Raw genomic sequence first — 18,241 nt, 5'->3', positions numbered from 1 at the left:
TTGAGTCGTTGGATTAATGTGTAAGAGAGGACAAGCAACTTTGAACAAGAGAACATTTATTACTGCAAAGACGTGTCACAAATTTTAAGAAAACAACACTAAGAAGCTAGCCTGAGCTGAGATCTGAAATATTCAGAAAACCAAACTACATGTGTCTTTAATAGTTTCTATATTCATCAATACGACACACTAAATGATAATATCTTTATAAATATAAAAGTTCCCCAATTGTCCTCGTTTTTTTATGCAAAATACACAATACAAATCACCCTACACGCATTGGTTTGCTCGCCAATTTGAGAAGATATGAAGGAAACTTAACGGCACACAAAAAGAAAGTCACATGAAAATTGTGTGTATATATTATATCAGATACTATACATTATCCCAAAAAGAGGGAGGGGGAAAATTTTTTATCACAAAAGCACTTTAGCCAACATATCCGATAAAATGTTCACCGAAAGAACAAATCAAATAATCAGGACACAAATAAATATACCTTTTCAGTTTTTGATATATACATATTTTTGTCTAGGGTGAATCAAAATAAAAACCTTCCCCAAATGCCACTGCCAAATGCTTGTGCTTGCATTAGAGCGTGCTACAGATGGCCACGACTCACTGGACTGTCAAATGGCACTTGAAAACAACCAAATACAAATATCTCAAAACGGGTCACAGCATTCAGAAAATATCATTTGACAAAAGAAAATCACGATCATGAGAGTCGTAAGAGAGCGTTTTTTTTCCCTCTTCACTTAAAGTAACTCTCCTTGTTCATTATGCAGTTCTGTACATTAAAAAGCCGTTTACAGGTCATGTACCATGTGTAAACCCTTCGGCGTGTGTGTGTCATGTCCAGGAAATAAACAGTCCAGTGTGAGGACAGTTGCGTCGTCTTCTCAGTGGCAGCACCCGTGCAATGAAATGTCTGCTCTGATCACCTCGATCTGTAGCCCACCAGAGACCCAATAGTCACCCAGGCCATCTGCTCTGGCCGGGGCGAAAAATTAAAGGCACTGGAGTCTGCTATGGGTCAGTGAAGCTGCCATGTTGTCCAGGTGAAGCTTTCACTCCTATGACATAGCTTATGTCTTTTTATTCCCCCTCTCTGGTTGAAAACGGGCTAATTTGCACACAGTCTTTATAAAAAAACCCAAAAAACAATCTTACTTCTCAATTTCCAAGACAGAGAAATAAAGTACAATGGTGTTGGCAGCATTAACGTCAGTCCAGTGTTAACCAGGCAGGCTTTGCGATGCAGAAAGCTAAAATCACTGTGTGGCACGTCAGTCTATGGAAAAACAAAATGTGGTTTAAAAAAAAAAAGAAGAAAAGGAAACGAACAAAATCAGTTTCTAGCAGCACATGTTAGGCGTGCGAGACCAGAAAGCACACAATACAAATTTAAAGAAAAAAAACCATTTTGCCACTTCAGGCACAAGAACAGACATGTTACCATCTACAGCGTTGTAGTTATTTCATGACAAGGGAGCTGAGAATGAAGAAAAAACACATTCAGTAAGAGGCAACATAAGGTATTCGGCAAAAAACCTTCATCCCTAACCCGTACACACTTTACTACGTTTAAAAAAATTTCAGTCACAAACGGAAAACCGTCACTTTTTTACAACCTCAAAAAAAAAAAAAAAAAAACAGCGAGTCAAGTGAGCTCCTGAGAGTGGGCTAGTTTCATTTGTCGCCGTTACTATGTGAACACAGATTTATGTTGGGGCTCCGGAGAAAGACGATCTAGAGGCTTATGTGTATATTCATCGCTTTCACCTCGTGTTCTCCCGGCGTGCGTTTGGCAGCTTAAATACCAGGAGTCAGGGAGCGATTGGTGATGCAAGGTCGTTACGGTCACAGTCGGATGTACTGTTATCGCTGGGCCTTCAACTTCCAGCCACTTAAGTTTGCTGAGCCTTTTTCCTCGCAGACTTTTTCTAACTGTCCTTTAAGGGATGTGATAAGAAAAAACAGATTTGTGTGCGCTCGGTTCCTAGATCTTGTATGCCAGACGTTTCAAGCCAATAAGGATCAGGGTAAGGCTACAGTATAAGACGTGTACCGTGAGGTTTAATAAATAAGGAATGTGTCCCCCCCAGTAGATACCCGAAAAAAAGTGTCTCGGAAAATGATTTAACAAAACGCCTATAAGAATGGGCAAACTGAGCCAGTAACCTAAATAACACGATATTTGCACTTTCCCACCTTACTTATACTGTTAACCATGTTTTCTACACAGGCACAACCTAACAACAAAAAATGTCAAGTTCTGTGTACTACTCATGTACTGAATTTTTGGACTAGTAATAGAACCTACCAGCCTGATAACAAACAAAAATAGTGCCAACCCTTCTTCAAAAACCTTAATCAACCCACAACACATAGCTTACAAAGGGAGGGGAAAAAAACAAATGGTCCTTCTGTACAGTAGGTCAGCTCTTTGCAGTGGTATAATTTTCATTATCAGTTCCCCTGTAACAAATGCATTTAAACAAAACAACAAAAAACACAATAAATATCAATAAATTAACATTTTCTGCAGAGAAACGGTACAAGACCATTTCAACAGGCACGGAAAAAGGACAAAAAAAGAACAAAAGAAGATTATTTTAGTAGCAAAACATTTTCCTATTCAGAGGATTAATCTCAATAGTCTCCACGACACACGAGGATGTAACAGTTCAAGTATAGATGGAGTCCAGTGAACCAAAAGTTAGTACCCACGCCTTTCCCTGTTCAGTCTCTAAACTAATCACAGAGGAGCTACCAAAAGAAACACAGTCACTTAGAGAAACAATCCGATCAACCACGTAAAAAGCAACAAGTATGCGTAGTGTATCATCATCATCATCATATATACTATACATATATATATATATATATCTATATATCTCTTTGAATATCAGAAAATATCTACTTTTGGTCCGCTGTACAAAGAGGAGGATCTTTACACAGGGAACAAAGGATGAAGCTTTTTTTTTTATGGGCTTAAAAACTGAAATCACAATGTATCAGAGGTGAGAGAAAAAGCAATGCAGGTTTTTCTCTATCGCGTTGAGAGTTGTGCAGTACAGAGGTGTGTGTGCAATAATAGTTTGGTGACTGTTCTGCACGCGTCAAAGGGCTGGCACCACTGGTTTGAGGTAGGGTGACTGATGGATGTGTTCCAACACACACACACACGCACACACACACAAGCACGCAGACACAGGTATATATATACAAACACAGTGCAGACCTATGCATCCATGTATATACACACACACACACACACACACACACACACACACTTCACCCAGATAACAACGACTAACGCAAGAATAGGCCTCGAGAAGGCAGAGTGAGGACAGGAGCAAGGCTAAAGACCACGATTCATACGAGTGATAAGCTTAGTAGAGCTGATCCAGAGAAAAAACAACAGATGTGTGCCTGCATTCCTTGGTCTCGGCGCTGATGAGCCCCGCCCAAATCCAGCCACAAGTCACCAGAAAAAAGCCAAATCTGTGGCTGGGACAATGCAGAGGGGGCATTGTGGTTCACTCCGCACCACACAGTCAGGACGACAAGGACAGCTGCATTTTAAGGATAAGGCACTATGATAAAGCCGAGGTACATTTAATCCCTGACATTCCTTCTGCTCTGCGACATGGCACTGTGGGACAGGAAACGGCTCTCGGGGGGGCGGCCCCCCAAAAGGGCGGCGCGCTCTCGGCCCTCCTCTTGTTGGTTTGGTTTTTGGTCCTTTTGTGAAAGTTATGAAAAATTTCGTTCAGGCAGAAACTGGGGGAAAAAAAGCAGGGGAACGTAACGTACGTTTCTTTTTTTGTCAAGATTACAGCTCAACCACACTACAGAGCATCTAAGACGAACAAAGGCAAGCGTTATGCACAGAGTGCATAGGAAAGCTAATGTTGAGGAAACGGCTTTGTACAGCTGATCTTCTCTATCTCTATCTCTATATACACGAGTAGCAGCACAGATGTTCCTATAGGGGGCGTCTTCTTCTGTGGCTAAAAGCTTTAAGTGGTTATCGGTGGGCGGCTACCAAAACGTTTTCAAACCAAACAGACAAAACTGCCCCCTGATCCTTTTTCTTCTTCTTTTTTTTTGTTTTGTTTTTTAGCTACATACAATACTCAAACATTTTGTTCAGCCGTTGGAATTCATGTTGACACAAATCATACTGAAATTAGTAGGGATAACTGGAACTTAAAGCGAAAGACAATGATAGCACCATGAGGTTTGGCTAATACCAATTGAAAGTACAGCAAATCTATGTACAATAGTCGAAAGGTCTTGAGTCAATCGATGACTTTGCTCCTGTGGGACTGGTGACGTGGATTTGAGCTCTGAGACATCAGTAGTATGAAGGAGTCTAAATTTTCCTTCGAGGTTAAACTTGTCTGTGTGCACAGAGTGGTTTTGCTGTTGCGTCATGATTAACCAGGAAACGTTATAATGGGTCAAATCAGTCCTTTTCCCTCCAGGTCCCTTCCACCTGCTGCCGCACTGTGGCAGAGCACAGACTTATCGGATGACGCTACATCCAGAAGCTAAGCAGTCGGACACGGGACAGCACAACTTGGCCAGAGTATCAGCATTTCAGCCCCTCCTACACTGGCCAGGCTGGAGAGGGAGAGGCGAGTGCGTCCACATAGGTGCAGACAGAGACAATGCATGAAGACGACAGAGACATCTAGACTGACAGAGAAAGACAGAGATATGTTGGAGAGAGTGAAACGGCGAGAATAGGCCAGACACGGTCGGCCGCGCCCCCCTGGGACCCTCAAACTGAGGCGTAGGTGTTGCCTGTGGTGCTGCAGTGGCGGATGTTGGGAGTGCCGGCTGACGGGGTGAGGATGTGCTCCGTGTGATCCTGCGGGGGCTGGGGCAGCGAGTGGAGGACGCCCGGCTGGACAACGCCCACCACGGGGTGGGACCCGTCCTCCAGTGCCCCGACCTGGATCACCTGGATCACCTCGTGCTCCGACTTCTCCCGCTTGGCTAGAGGCTCCCCGGAGTCCTCTGTGTCCTCGTCCAAGTCACTGTCCATGCCGCTGGTTTCATCTAGGCAGGAGAGAGCAACACGTATGTCAAACTACAGTATAGACCTTACAGAAGATGTTAAGGTTAAAAAGTCTTTTAACTTTTTTCTAATTAATGGAGTATTCACTCACACCTCCTTCCTGTCCCTCACCACCAAAGAGACGACAACAAGCCTCAAAGAGTAAGAGGAGATTGCTGACTTAATGCACTGTTGCTGCCTGTGACTATGTAGATTAAAATTCCAGTTACACAGTTTAATAGATAACAAATCTTTTTCTACACTTCAGGCTTTTTCACGTACACATAAAAGACTTCATGTGAACACTTTCAGCATGCAACTACAAATTATTGTGTTACATAGACGTCTGCTATGTAAGACCAGCTTCAGTAGAGCTTTAGCCAAAGATTGCTGTCTAATTTCATTGAAATATGTCCTGAAAATGTCAGTATTTTACATCATCATATCAGTCTATCACTGACCTAAATGACCACTGGATTCAACCAATTGAAATACACAAACTAAGTCCTTTGACTATTAGACATAATTATTATTCTTCATAAGTCACATAACAGTTGGCAATGATAAAATCCTGCGTACAAATTGTGCCACATACCTTTATCAAGGTTAGAGAGCGAGAGGGTGTTGAGGCTGTCGAACTGAAGACAAAGACAAAAATCATGATTACAAATGAATTGAGTTCCTAATTTAAATGAGAAACTAGAAACAGATGAGTCCCGCATCAATATATATTTTTGAAAAACAACAACACACAAGGTGCCAGAGTTGTACCTCCCCCATGACACCAATGGGCGTCTCTCCAGTAGCTTGGGCCACACGATGCTCCACTAGGTAAAACATGTACTCGTCGTAGAGCAGGCGAATCAGGTGGAAGGAACCAAAGCTGGCGGCACTGCGCAGGGTCAGGTCCCTGATCACCATTGAACTGCAGAGACACAGAAAAAAACACTTAAGTGTTCTGTTGCTTCAAAACAGAGATGCAGTTTTTTGGGGGGGTTTTTTGCAGACCTGTAGAAGGACCATTTGAGCAGGAACTGTCGAGCCGCCCTGGGGAAACTAGGCCGGTGCTCGTAGGGCTTGAGCACCTGAGTGACCACGTTTTCCAGCCACGCTGCCCACTGCTCCAAAGAGCTCTGCTGCTGTAGCGTGGCCTTGAAGTCCTGCTCCAAGTGCTGAACCACTCCTTCCTCACACTGGCACACCCATGATGCCTGCTCCTGTACAGCGACGTAAAATATCTCTATTTTTAAAAATAAATATTCTTTTGACAGAAGGGTTATAGAACACGTAACAAAAGCACCACTGCTGGATACTCAAACGCAAAGAGCTGTTCTGACCTGTACGTTGGCAAAGTCGACACGGTTGAGATCACTCAGCATCTGGTTGATCTGCGACGTGTTTTGCAACACGGCACGCGCCGCCTGAGCCAGGTGGTTCAGAGATGTGTATCTGCGCAGTGTTTGCGCAAAGGCACTAACAGCGGCAATCTGTGAAAACAACACACACACAAAAGCCCCAGTTTTATCGACAGGAAGTCATCAAGTCATCATCTTTCAAAAATGACTGTCATGTATTTGTTTGTATATTTAGTGCAGGAGACTTTTTAGGGTAGAGTCTGTATGAATGCTGCTGTAGTGCACCTTGGTCTGGATCATTCTCTGCGGAATGGCATTCATAGCATTATTAAGCCAGCCCTCCAGGCTTTTGGCAAAGTTGCGAATGGCTTGAGTCAAGGCACCTGAAAAACAAAACAACAAAGAATGGAGTGACTCAATTATGACGTTACAAGCCAAACAATAAACAAGGAAAAAAACACGAGAGGCGACTGTGACTCACTGGGAATGGGTCTCAGGACATCAGGGATGAGGATCTCCACAAGGGCCTGGTACATTAGATGGTCACAGGTGCTCATCCATTTGAGGACGGCGTCGTTTCTGCACAGCACCATTAGTTGTGACCGGGGGAGCCGTGCTTCGATCTCGCTAATGCTGCTGCGGAACGTACAGATTAGACTTAAAAACAATGCTTTTGGAATCGGATAAATTACGTTTAATTTACATTATATTTTTAAATATGCATGACAAAAAATAATGAACATTGTAAATATTCATCACCTGTTTTCTGTTACAGTGGCACCCTCTACTGAGTCAGGGGGGGAGTAGCGCCAGAACGTCTGCCACAGCTTCTCAATTAGACTGAACTGGAGGTTGACAACCACATCCAAGATAGCCTGCAACAAAAGCGGCGGATGAACAAAAAACAGTGAGCAGTTTTCATTTGAATTACTTGCTTAGAGAAGAAGCAATAGTCCCCTGTTGACAACACGGTCTGAGCTTTTTATCCAGAAGAACCAAGATGTTGTCAAGTGCATTTTGTCAGTGCTCTCGAGGGCACAAATAAAATTCTATTCGCCCCAATTGTATGTGTGGCAGCAGGAATCTCCCAACCTGTGCACATCAACCAAACTACCTAAATGGATGAAAAGCACTAGATGTGTGGAAGGAAATGTGCTTGTTTTTTTTAACCTGACCATTAGCTCATAAGAATGACCCGATCCCTAGTTTTCCGGACGTTGGGAGAGTTATGATTTAAAAACTTCAAATATAGAGAACAAATCTGTAACTGTAAACACACGTGTGCACTAGTATAGTGCTCGAGCTAATAGATTAAACTACTAAATTTCTGTGATGATAGCAATGGGGAAAATATTGACTTTAGGAGAGAATGAAAATCTCAATAGGAAATAGGAATAGATTTATGTGGTGGTGAAATACAGTGAGTCCAGGCTGATTAATAGCAAAAATGTACTGCAAGAATGCCTGCATAGTGAGACATGATTATTTCAATGAATGCTACAGTATTGAGTTACTGTATGTTTGCTGCGGTCGATGTCGTAAAGCCTGTTATCTAACCTCACAGTGCTCCCTGTAAAGGGACTGGAGACCCTTCACGTCCTCCGGACTGATGTTCTCTGTATTGCTATGTCCCAGGTCCAGCTCCACAAAGTCAGGGAGTGCCCGCGATGCATCTGTTGGGCGATTAGAAAAACAAAATTCACCACCACGGAATAATCTGACAAACATAAAAACGGGAATCACTGCAGTGCAGACGTTGAGATAACAATGAGGAGCTGCCAACCTAGAAACTGCTGGTGGTGCTGGCTCTGCGCAATGACCGTCTGCTCTGCTGCACCGGGTTGGTGCTGGCCTCCACCTGAGTAGTTTTCCCCAGAGCCGGCATCAAACTTCTGCACCGGCTTGAACCTGAAATCGCACGGCTACACCTCAGCATCGATAAAAGAAAAATGTGATCCGTATTGCATGTCTGTATGCATATCTGGCTGCCTGTGTACCTCTGTTTCTGCTGCACCGGTTGCTGTCTGAGAGCCATATACTGCATGTCTTCTTGAAGTCTATTGAGTGGGGAGTCTGGTTTTACACGTATGCCATAGTAATGATATTTGGAGTTGCCTCTGCAAGACAAAAACCAAAAGTGAGCACATATTGACAGAGTCTCCTGGTGAGGTGAAAAGAAAAGGTCACATAGATGGAAAAACGGTTTGAACACGAGAGAGAGCGGAGAGAAGGTTAAAATAAAGAAAAGCTAACCTTGTGCCAAGGCGTCTAGTACGGAGTCCCATGAAGATGGAGCGGATGAGTTTGCCAAAAGAGGCTGCGTTTACAGGATCCAGTTTCTGCTCCTGGCAGTGCCGTAGGTAGTGATTGTAGAGAGTGGATCGTGGTAGACTTACGCCCTCTGCTGTCTCGTAGTTGTCCAACAGCCACTGGAGCTACAAGGGAACGCGTGTCGCTTCAATCATCACACTGGTTTACGCAAAACTCAGACCAACAGTGAGGTAAACTGCCACATCACAGCTCTGCAAAAGCATTACTATAGCAGCCGGTGAATTTAAAGCAACAGTAACAAGTGAAAGAAGCAACAGAAATAGAAAGCACCACACCAAACTCAAATGTATAGAGTTACGGGAGGGAGTTTAGCAAAAGTCAAGGTAAGACGAGGGCAAGCATTCGTAAAAAAACAACTTACATGGCTGTTGAGCAGCGAGCTTCTCTGACTGGATAAACCCTCAGATTTTTGGAGCGTCTCAATCGCCATTTCAATCTGATAAACCACGAAGCACAAGACAACAAAATGTAAGGGGGTGGTGGGGGGGGGGGGGGGGTGGAATAAACAAAACCAAATCAAGAAAAGTAAAACGTTGATGTAGACATATTAGTGGCCACTAGCAAAAGAAAAAAAAGAAAGAAAAAAAAGTAAATCTAGAAAAGATCCCAAAGCAAGCACCACTAAACCCAAGCACAGCAGGACTACCTGCCATTTCAGGAAAATCTTTGCCTTGTTGAGAAACGGGGACATACTGTAGGCTCTACAATGATTGACTGAGTTGTGGACAATTCAAACACACAACTCTTCAAGATTCCACTAGCATAGGTCCACTTATAACAATTATTACTTATAGAGAAAAAGCTGCTGCACAATAAAAGTACATTACAATTAAAAAAGACTAATGAATACTACAAATTCTGTGAGGTGGGTATATGTGGCTGCCTCAGCTCATTGTAGTACTTACAAAGTGAAATACACAGTATTTGGAAAATGCTAAATTCACTCTTTAGCTTCTTGAGTTATTGCGATTCCATATCATAATGTATTTCCTGTTGGTTAGCATGATAGCTCAGTGTTTAGCAGCGTCAGTCTCTACTGACTGCTGCTTGGTATTTCAAACTTGTTTTGTTGGCCCTACTCATCTTGTCACGTAGCACATCACTTAAAACAATGACGAGATGGTATTTTACCGGGTAACTTTCCCTATGTCATATTTAGATGTTTTAAAAGTCTCCGCCATGACTGACACCCACATAATGACCTACACATCATTGCTACAGTGATAAGAGCAAAGACTTTTCAGCTAAATGCACTGGTTTGTCCAGCAGACAACTTTTCGGTAAAAGTGTGAGAATCTGTGGAGCTGGGAGAGAATCTCCTCCCTCTCCTTGATACACCCGCCACTCAGGTTTTAGCCCCTCCCTGTTTTCTTCATCATAGATTGCTAATAAACTAACAGATGAGAGGAGGGATGGAAACTGCCAGTGGTTAAATCACTACGGAGACTCAGGACCAGCCTACGCAGTTCATCGCATACATCAGCGAAGGATCATCGCCAGAGACGCACACCATCACGGAGGAGGTGTACACAAAAAGCTTTCTGTGTAATGTTAAGCACTGACATTTTGAAAGCAAATATGGAACTCTACTTACATTTTGGGATCAAACTGGTACATAGGTTAATAAAGTATGGCAGAGACAGAGCAGCTATTCTAACTGGAAGAGTGTAAGCAAACTGAAAGCTGTGTGGATCTAAATGTTAAAGGTTTTAAAAGTGACCACAAACTCACTACAAATACTAGTCAGACACAACAGCAGGCGGGCAAAGGCAGGTGAGGAACCCAATCAGCGGGCGCTGTGCACTTACAGTAGCCGGGGACGCTCGCGCGGTCTGGGTGGCCGGGTGCGGTCCAGCGCTGTCCATGAGGTAAGACCCAGAACTGCTGCTGATTACCTGACCGCCCGCCAGACCCATGCTCATTCCTCCGCTGCCCCCTCCTCCGTTGTTGGTCATGCCATGAGATGTCACCACAGTGGTCACTTGCGATGAGCTGCCCTGCGTGTCAAAGTAGCTCCCTCCACTGTTCTGGCTATACAGCTGCGGCTCCGAGTACGAGTAGGTTCTTCTGTTCGTGAGAGAGGTTAGCGGTCAGTCAGTGTGCCCCAAACTGGAACACAAAACTGGGAGACAATAACAAAGTACAACTGTTGCAGCTTTTTAAAATTAGCGGTGTTATTTTTGCATTATCTTGGAATCAATTAGTTTCTGGGTCCAAGTAAGGTTTCTGTGAGACACCTGTTGAGGGTATATGGTAACAATTATACAGTGAACTAGTTCATTTTTTTTTGTGTACTAGTCACAGTAAAATACTGAGAACAATTATTATCACACTGAGAACTATCCAAAATGTCATAATTCTAATAGTTTTTGAATGGCTTAGTAACATAAAATATTTATAAAGTGATATAATGTGTTTGGCATGTGATTTGGGAAGATTTTAAATATAACCTTCACATTATGTTTTACTCAGCTAATGTAGCTGTTTGGTATATGCATGATTTAGAATGTGTAAGTAATGTCTAGTATTTCCACCGGTAGCTAAGGTCACACAGCCATTGTGCATTTTGTCTGTTCTTGCGTGCGTGCGTGCGTGCGTGTGTATGTGTGAATGTGTGAATCACTGTGGGTCAAACGCAGCTCGGGCTTGTTGGTGCAGTGTGTATGTAACCCCATTCCACAGACCCGGGGGAGCCTCGCGTAGCGTCAGCACTTAGAAGACAGGCCTACTTCTGGTCATGTTCAGGTGACTGAGCACAATCAAACGCACAATTGCAAACTCTTCAGACAAGAAAACAAACACACGCACAAAAAAACCCGCTCTTCCACCAACATCATGTGCTGGTGACATGAATGATGGTGAGGAGAGACTTAAGAGGAGAAAGAACAGGCTGCAGAGACGCAGCGCTAATATTTGTTGAGTGGAGTAAGAGCAGAGCCAAGTAGCAGTGACTCACATGTTGCCATTGGTGTAGACGCCACTGTTTTCCTCCACATACTGCACCTGTGCTGGGTAAACATGCTGAACCTGCTGAACAGTCTGGGCCAGGCAAGAGGAATTGAGACATTTGAAAATTAATTACTGAGTTGACTTGAACGAAAAAATTACATTTTGCACCGAGAAATCCGTGAAGGCAGGTACAGTATGCACACTTGCGCAGGAACATTCACACACATTCACACACATTCACACATTAACACACACACACACACACACACACACACACACACACACACACACACACACACACACACACACACACACACACACACACACACACACACACACACACACACACACACACACACACACACACACACACACACACACACACACACACTGGATGTACCTGTTGCTGGACAGACACCTGCTGGGTGGAGCTGGTAGGCTGGACAGGCACGGTGGTCTGAAGAGGGACAGTGGCGTTGGAGTCAGCGCCTGCTTCAGGGGTCTGCATGGCGCCTAAATGAGATTGAGAATACGCGCTCTTACTGTTGATACATGATGGCCACAATAAGAAAAAAGAAGAGCACACTGAGCCTACCAGTCTAACTGGCGAAGCAACTTTACAACTCGATAACAACAACACCTTGATGCATCGGTGAGCCAACACCCATGTGGCATAAAAGATTAGCAACTCATTTAAACATAGAGGGAATAAACTAATACATTTTTAAACAGTACCTAATAGAAAAAGGACCACACTTTTTACAGTCATAAAATCAGGGTCATGAACCTCAAATAACTTATCCTAACATAAACTGTGTTCAGAACATAACACATGAAAAACCAAAAAGACAAATCAATCATTAAACTTGGACTAAAAGCTTTGTATAGGAGGACAGTACATCCAATATTTATCCTCATGGATTGGTTATTGCAGGGCATAAAAAAATATCTAAATGAGATACAAATCAAGGCATGAGACAAAATGCGAGGCTTCATCACAGACTGTCGGTTTTGCCCAAATCAATGCTGCTAAATCTGCTCTGGAGCAATTCTACCCAAGCACCTGTTTGTGCCTGGTGGTACTCAATGTCCTAAAAGCCTCATGCATCAGTGACACATGGACTTGTCTCCATGTGTCACAGCCATAAAACAAGTTAATATTTAACAAACTCTAAATAGATAGCTTCTTTTCGTTGCTCTGTCAGTCCCCCACTTCTACAGGTTTGATGTTACTTAGATCAGAGTGTACTAAAAACTAAAATGATCTAATTTTTTAACTGACTTTACCTGATAAAAATTATTTCCACTAAGAGAAGAATCAGAAACCATGACTACAGTACTTGCCAATCAAGGGTAAAGTGATCTATTTTCAAGATAAGGATAGAGTGAGAGGAGAGACACTTGGTGAACCTGTGTTTGTGAGTTAATAATAGTACAGCTAACATCAGTCACTCCTTCCAGGGGAAGGCCACCTCCTCCCCATCACGGTTTCCATGAACAGGCCTCTCTTGGTTAATTAAGCTGGGTCTCCGAACAGCATCGAGCCCCTCCGGGGACAGCCTTCCCTTTATCTTAAATATCATAATGGCCTTTTATTTTTTCCTGCGATGAAGACGGCTAGTAACTTCGGTTGTGTTGCGGCGACAAACCTCAAAGTGTGATTAGAGCGCAGAGTCAAGTCTTTCCCGGTGCACTGAGATTGTGAGGGAGAGTAAAGCAGCAGATTCATTAAGGCGAATGCCATCTGCTTTTCGGCGTGACTATTTTGCACACTGGGAGGGAAGATAAGTGCATATATACCATCACTGTCAGACATGTAAGCAGACTGTTGATAGACAGGCTGTGGTCTTGGCTGGTGTATAAACTACTATTTAGAGAGACCAATGTTTATATTCCATGATTTTGCAAAGACACCGTAAATGACGACGTGTCTCAACCTGATTAAACATATGGTTAACAAACTACTACACAACTTTATCAATTAAGTGTGAAAGCCATTGGTTGGAGGCTACCAAATTGATGAAAATGTCATTCTGCACAGTCAAACTGCAGCCGTCAGCTGACCACAGCACACTGCCACAAAAGGACTTGGGGAAAGGAGAAAGTAGACTTGTGTTCCACAGTGCAGTTTTCAAAGTATATGTGCTTAACTTAGCCCACCTAATCGAGGAAAAGTGCCCCTGCATCACAACACACTCTTGTCGCCTCACCCCAACCCCCCTACACAAACACACACGAACACACGTACAAACAGCACACCTCCTGCCTCACCATTCAGGCACTCCCTTGTGGCCCACTTAAATGCTTTGCTCCACTGAGCAAGTGCAAGCCCTACAAAGACACAGAGGAACAAAAGCCATAGAGGAGGGCAACATTTTGCCCTACGCCCCCCCCCCCCCAATTCTTCTGGCAAACCTTACAAGCAACAAATAGTAAAGACTGCTAGATTCACAGTCGCAGCGACAGGAGAATTCACAGAATCTCCATTTGCCTCTCCAATGATCTTGCATGATAAAAGGTGGAGTCTGATGCACCAAGTACAGAAACATGAGCTGGTGAACGAGCCTGAAAAGCACACCATACGCAGTATCTCTCCCTCTCACACACATTCAACCCAGGGCAAGACGGGAGCATGATCACCCACAAGTGCAGCAGGAGAACAGGTGGAGGGAGATGGGAGAGGGAGCTGAAGTGGGGGGAGGTATGCAAAGTACTGTTTGTTTAGGAGTTGGGTTTTAAATTGCAAAGTAAACTGGCAGTGAATTGCATTTTTTTTTTTACTGAGGCTAATTTTTGGTGTGAGAAAAAGCATTCATATATTGCATGCTGTTAATGTTCAGTCATCAGAGTAACAACACGTCCAACGTTTCATCTGATTTGGTGTCAAGACAGGACCATGGGACATAGACACATTACATGTGCATCATGACACAGGTCAACAAAGCAAGTCTAAACGTACAGTGATTAGCCTAGTTGCCTGATTTGGGTTTAGGAAGAAAAACAAACAAACCAGGGAGCTTCAGTCCCCCTCTTTCATCAACAATATACATCATTTCTTGCAGGCTGGGGGAAATAACAAACCGAAACAGCCTTATTCGGCTAATCCATGAAAATGGATGAGTGAATAATTGAATTAATCGGCCCCTCTTTAAGTGATTGGAAATGCAACAGGATACAGGCAGCAGGTGGCATGGTACTATTTCTGCCCTACTGGACTCCAGGTAAGTGGTAACATGATCTGATAACTAGCAGTTCCCAACATCCTGTTTTGTGTGAGTGTGTGTGTGTGTGTGTGTGCGCGCGCCCCCGTTTGTTTGCATGTTTTGGGAGAGATATTGGGTTGTGTATGCCAATAGATCAACATCTTTCCATTATTTTGGTGTTTGCCTCTAGTAGGCACAATAAAAAATGGTATCGTTAGTATTTGACCTAATTAGTTTAAAGTGCTCTGAGGCCGCCGCGGTCCTTGGTGGTCTTTTTCGAAAACAACAACGACATGAGCAGCTACAAATATATGAGCGATGACTTACTATCAATTAGACAGTCTAATTTTAATGAAAGCGATGGACAACTGAAGTTTATTCACTGCTGAATACCTATTCCGTGGCGGACACATACTCATAGGCCTGGATGGCCAGGAGTCCCATCACCTCTGAACATGTACCAGTCCTCCTCTCACCTCACCTCACAACACACACACACACACACACACACACACACACACACACACACACCTGTTTTCTCAGGTCGCAGCTGTACAGGAGACCCAGCGGACCCAAGACGAAGAATAATTGTGATGCAACAGTAAGAAACAAAGTCTCTATAAAACATTTATTAAGGATTTCTTCAAATGAAAGTTTACAGGTCTGTAGTGAGGAAAAGGATTTAAGTATAATTCGACTGGAATAAGTGAGACTGATTTCACCGAATTGAAAGTGGGCATGTAAACAAATCCTACACAATGAGATGTTAACTCACAGCTAAGCCCCCCCCCCCCCCCCCCCCCCCAGTGTGATGAATACACACCCTCTCTTTCTTACACTCCCTGGGAAACACATTTTATTATGGACATGCAGTACGTGTCCATAATAAAATAACCATAAAGTGTATTTATTCTTCTCAGCGTCAGTGATGAACTCTGCAGTGAACCTGTATCGCAGCAGGGGCGGACAAACCTCGACGGAGCCCAGACACAGATTGTTGCAAGGCAGAATAACGCAACGATTCGGGATTCAAAAAAAAAAGAAAGAAAAGACGTGGACTATCAATTCGAGATATTTTAATTTCAGTCGGGCAGGTGTTTGTTGCCCCCCCCCCCACCCACCCCATCACAGCTGCACGAACTGTTAGCTCCTGGTAGCATGTCTGAAGCCACAAAGAGGGCTAGCGGAGCGGCTCCCCGAGACAAAAGGGAAAGTAATGGCTCAGCTCTCGTCCAGAGCACTCGCCGTGTGCCGAAGCTAGCTCACGGCACAAGGCGAGTGCTCGTCGACGTCGTTGACGGTGTCTAACCGACGAGGTTCGGGAACCAACTCGCAATATTACCGTAACGTTAGCTTAAAAAAAAAAAAAGGGGGGGGGGGGGGGGGGTGACACCAACAGGCATTGTCAGGAGGCAACGCTGGCGTTAGCAACCTAGCAACAACAGACACCTGCTCCAGCTGACCAGCTAGCATCCGCGGCTAGCCCAGGACCGATGCTACCGCTCAGCAAGCATGGTGAGTTTAAACGAATCAGTTGCGCCGAAAAGCCCGTGTTCGGCCCAACTGACCGCACCGGGGGGGGGTCGAGTGCTGGCCCGGTCGCAGGACACCGCTCGCCCGCCCCCCCTCCCCCCCCCTGCTAGCGAGCCGGACCCCCGTCGCATCTTGCGGGTATCTACGGGCAACGTTAGCCAAGCAAGCTAACGCGTTACAAAGAAACACCCCGTCGCTAGCGAACTGCCCCGGCTTCCCCGAAGCGAAGCCCTCCTCCGGCGGCGGACGACAAACATAAAGCCCGGCGTGTACATCTCCTCCGGCGCGCGGTCCCCGCGAGGAGAAACGACGAGGGGACTCGAGCTGGTGGCTAAGAATAGTAAGGAATGTATTCAAACCTGAGCTGTGGACCGGAGGATGAGGATGAGGATGGTGGAGGAGGAGGAGGTGGTGGTAATGATGGAGCGAGAGGTTGTTGTTGGTGGGTTACAGTCGCCAGGGCTACGGTGACTATGGCGCTGCTGCTTCACTGGGCAACAGTTGCTATAAAACTCACCGGGAGCGCGCAACCCTCGTCGGGCAGGTGGGAGGAGATTAGAGAGCGCACCGAGCGCAGAATTAAGGGGGAAATAAAAAAAAAAATCACACTCTAATAAACATGCGTTTCAGTTCGTCTTATAGGCCTTTGCAACCAGAGCCCCCTGCGTTTGATCTGATTTATTTGGATCATTTCATCACTTTAAGTTTGATCCAAAGGGGGAGGGGGGGTCAGTTCACCCTATTCTTATAAGGCTGTAATCAACATGCTGCATATTTCGTTTTATTAAGTTTTATTTGATTCCCCTACCATTGAATTATCCCCCCCCCCCCTTTTTTTGTATTTTACATATAATGCCGAGCAGAAGTCATTCCTGTATAAAAGATTGTGGAGGAAACGTGATTTGTGAAACCTAACCCTAACGAGCCCTAACCCTAACAGCCCCCCCCCCCCCCCCAACCAGTAAACCTAGGGGAACCACTGCACCTTATCATGATCCAAGACCTTCACAACTTAAATCTTACTGTATTTTCATCATAGTGATGCCTTTGCCTTTTTTTTAATAATCTGAATTCATTTTCTGCTGCAATGTTATTTTCCTTTTGCAAGATTCTGAAGTTACTTTATATTTTTAGCCAAAGAGACTGAGGAGGTTTCGTCATGGTTTAACATGTGTGTTGGGGCGACATGCACTCTACAGGTCACAGGCCTGTCAAAGTCCTGCAATGAATGGCAGAGTATATGTCCGTAAGACTACTGTGTGTTTACCCATTCTGGTGTAACATCTGGGTGTCACCTTTCCAGTGGTTTACCATAGAACCCCTTGTGCCGATCTCCAGAGTTAAAACAGTTTGAATTTGCAGAAGTGGGCCATAATCAAATTAGCATAAATTCAGACATTCATGCTCCTCTCCAAAAGAATGAAACAAAATGAAAAGTCCTGAAAAAGAGATCACTTAAACATGTTCCAGTCATTTCTTGTTTCCCTGGATTGGAAATCTGAGTGGATTGCGTTACATTTTATCCAAATGAAAACCAGATTTTTGTTTTCCTACCTTTTGTTTGAGTAAAGCCAAGTTCTGCAAGAAAAATAAGGTGCCACTTAAAATGACAGATCGATGGCCTCCCCTTAACCTGATACAGATCACACTGTTTCTGTAAATCTGTAACCATAGCAGATGGCTTGAGAGGCCAGGGGTGAATGCCATTATTAGTTTTCTTCGATGCTGTGTATTTAATGGCCATTATGTTTAATTTGCCTCGCCATTAATCTCACTGTTGTTCTTGGTTTTGGATT

The 18,241-nt window shown here is 44.2% G+C and overlaps 1 protein-coding gene across 2 annotated transcripts; it reads right to left on the bottom strand.

Moving 5' to 3' along the window:
* Positions 1-4,096: 4,096 nt before the first annotated feature.
* rfx3 (regulatory factor X, 3 (influences HLA class II expression)) lies at positions 4,097-17,002 on the bottom strand. 2 transcript variants are annotated; one of them, XM_035607769.2, is made up of 17 exons: positions 16,805-17,002; positions 12,110-12,222; positions 11,717-11,799; positions 10,569-10,827; positions 9,122-9,196; positions 8,683-8,864; positions 8,427-8,546; positions 8,213-8,337; positions 7,987-8,102; positions 7,189-7,304; positions 6,911-7,062; positions 6,715-6,812; positions 6,412-6,561; positions 6,083-6,291; positions 5,846-5,999; positions 5,670-5,712; positions 4,097-5,076 (listed from the first exon to the last, which is right to left on the bottom strand). In XM_035607769.2, the coding sequence occupies exons 2-17, from the start codon at positions 12,215-12,217 to the stop codon at positions 4,796-4,798; spliced, it is 2,271 nt and encodes a 756-aa protein (XP_035463662.1). In that variant the 5' UTR covers positions 12,218-12,222; positions 16,805-17,002; the 3' UTR covers positions 4,097-4,795. The 2 variants fall into 2 exon arrangements, with proteins under 2 accessions (XP_035463662.1, XP_035463661.1); XM_035607768.2 differs by having other exon boundaries at positions 6,911-7,065; positions 16,805-17,000.
* Between the last annotated feature and the right edge of the window lie 1,239 nt (positions 17,003-18,241).

The sequence above is a fragment of the Scophthalmus maximus genome, chromosome 20 (assembly GCF_022379125.1).
Source record: "Scophthalmus maximus strain ysfricsl-2021 chromosome 20, ASM2237912v1, whole genome shotgun sequence".
In the NCBI taxonomy this organism is placed as follows: domain Eukaryota; kingdom Metazoa; phylum Chordata; class Actinopteri; order Pleuronectiformes; family Scophthalmidae; genus Scophthalmus; species Scophthalmus maximus.
Note: the sequence above shows the minus strand (reverse complement) of the source record. Positions and strands in the feature narration are given on the sequence as shown.

Excerpts from the sequence above, each read along its gene's own strand:
- rfx3 (XM_035607768.2), bottom strand. The coding sequence starts at position 12,217 with ATGCAGACCCCTGAAGCAGGCGCTGACTCCAACGCCACTGTCCCTCTT. Across the intron at positions 6,562-6,714 it reads AGAGAATGATCCAGACCAAG|ATTGCCGCTGTTAGTGCCTT; the intron begins GTGCACTACAGC and ends TTGTTTTCACAG. Across the intron at positions 6,292-6,411 it reads TCGACTTTGCCAACGTACAG|GAGCAGGCATCATGGGTGTG; the intron begins GTCAGAACAGCT and ends GTCGCTGTACAG.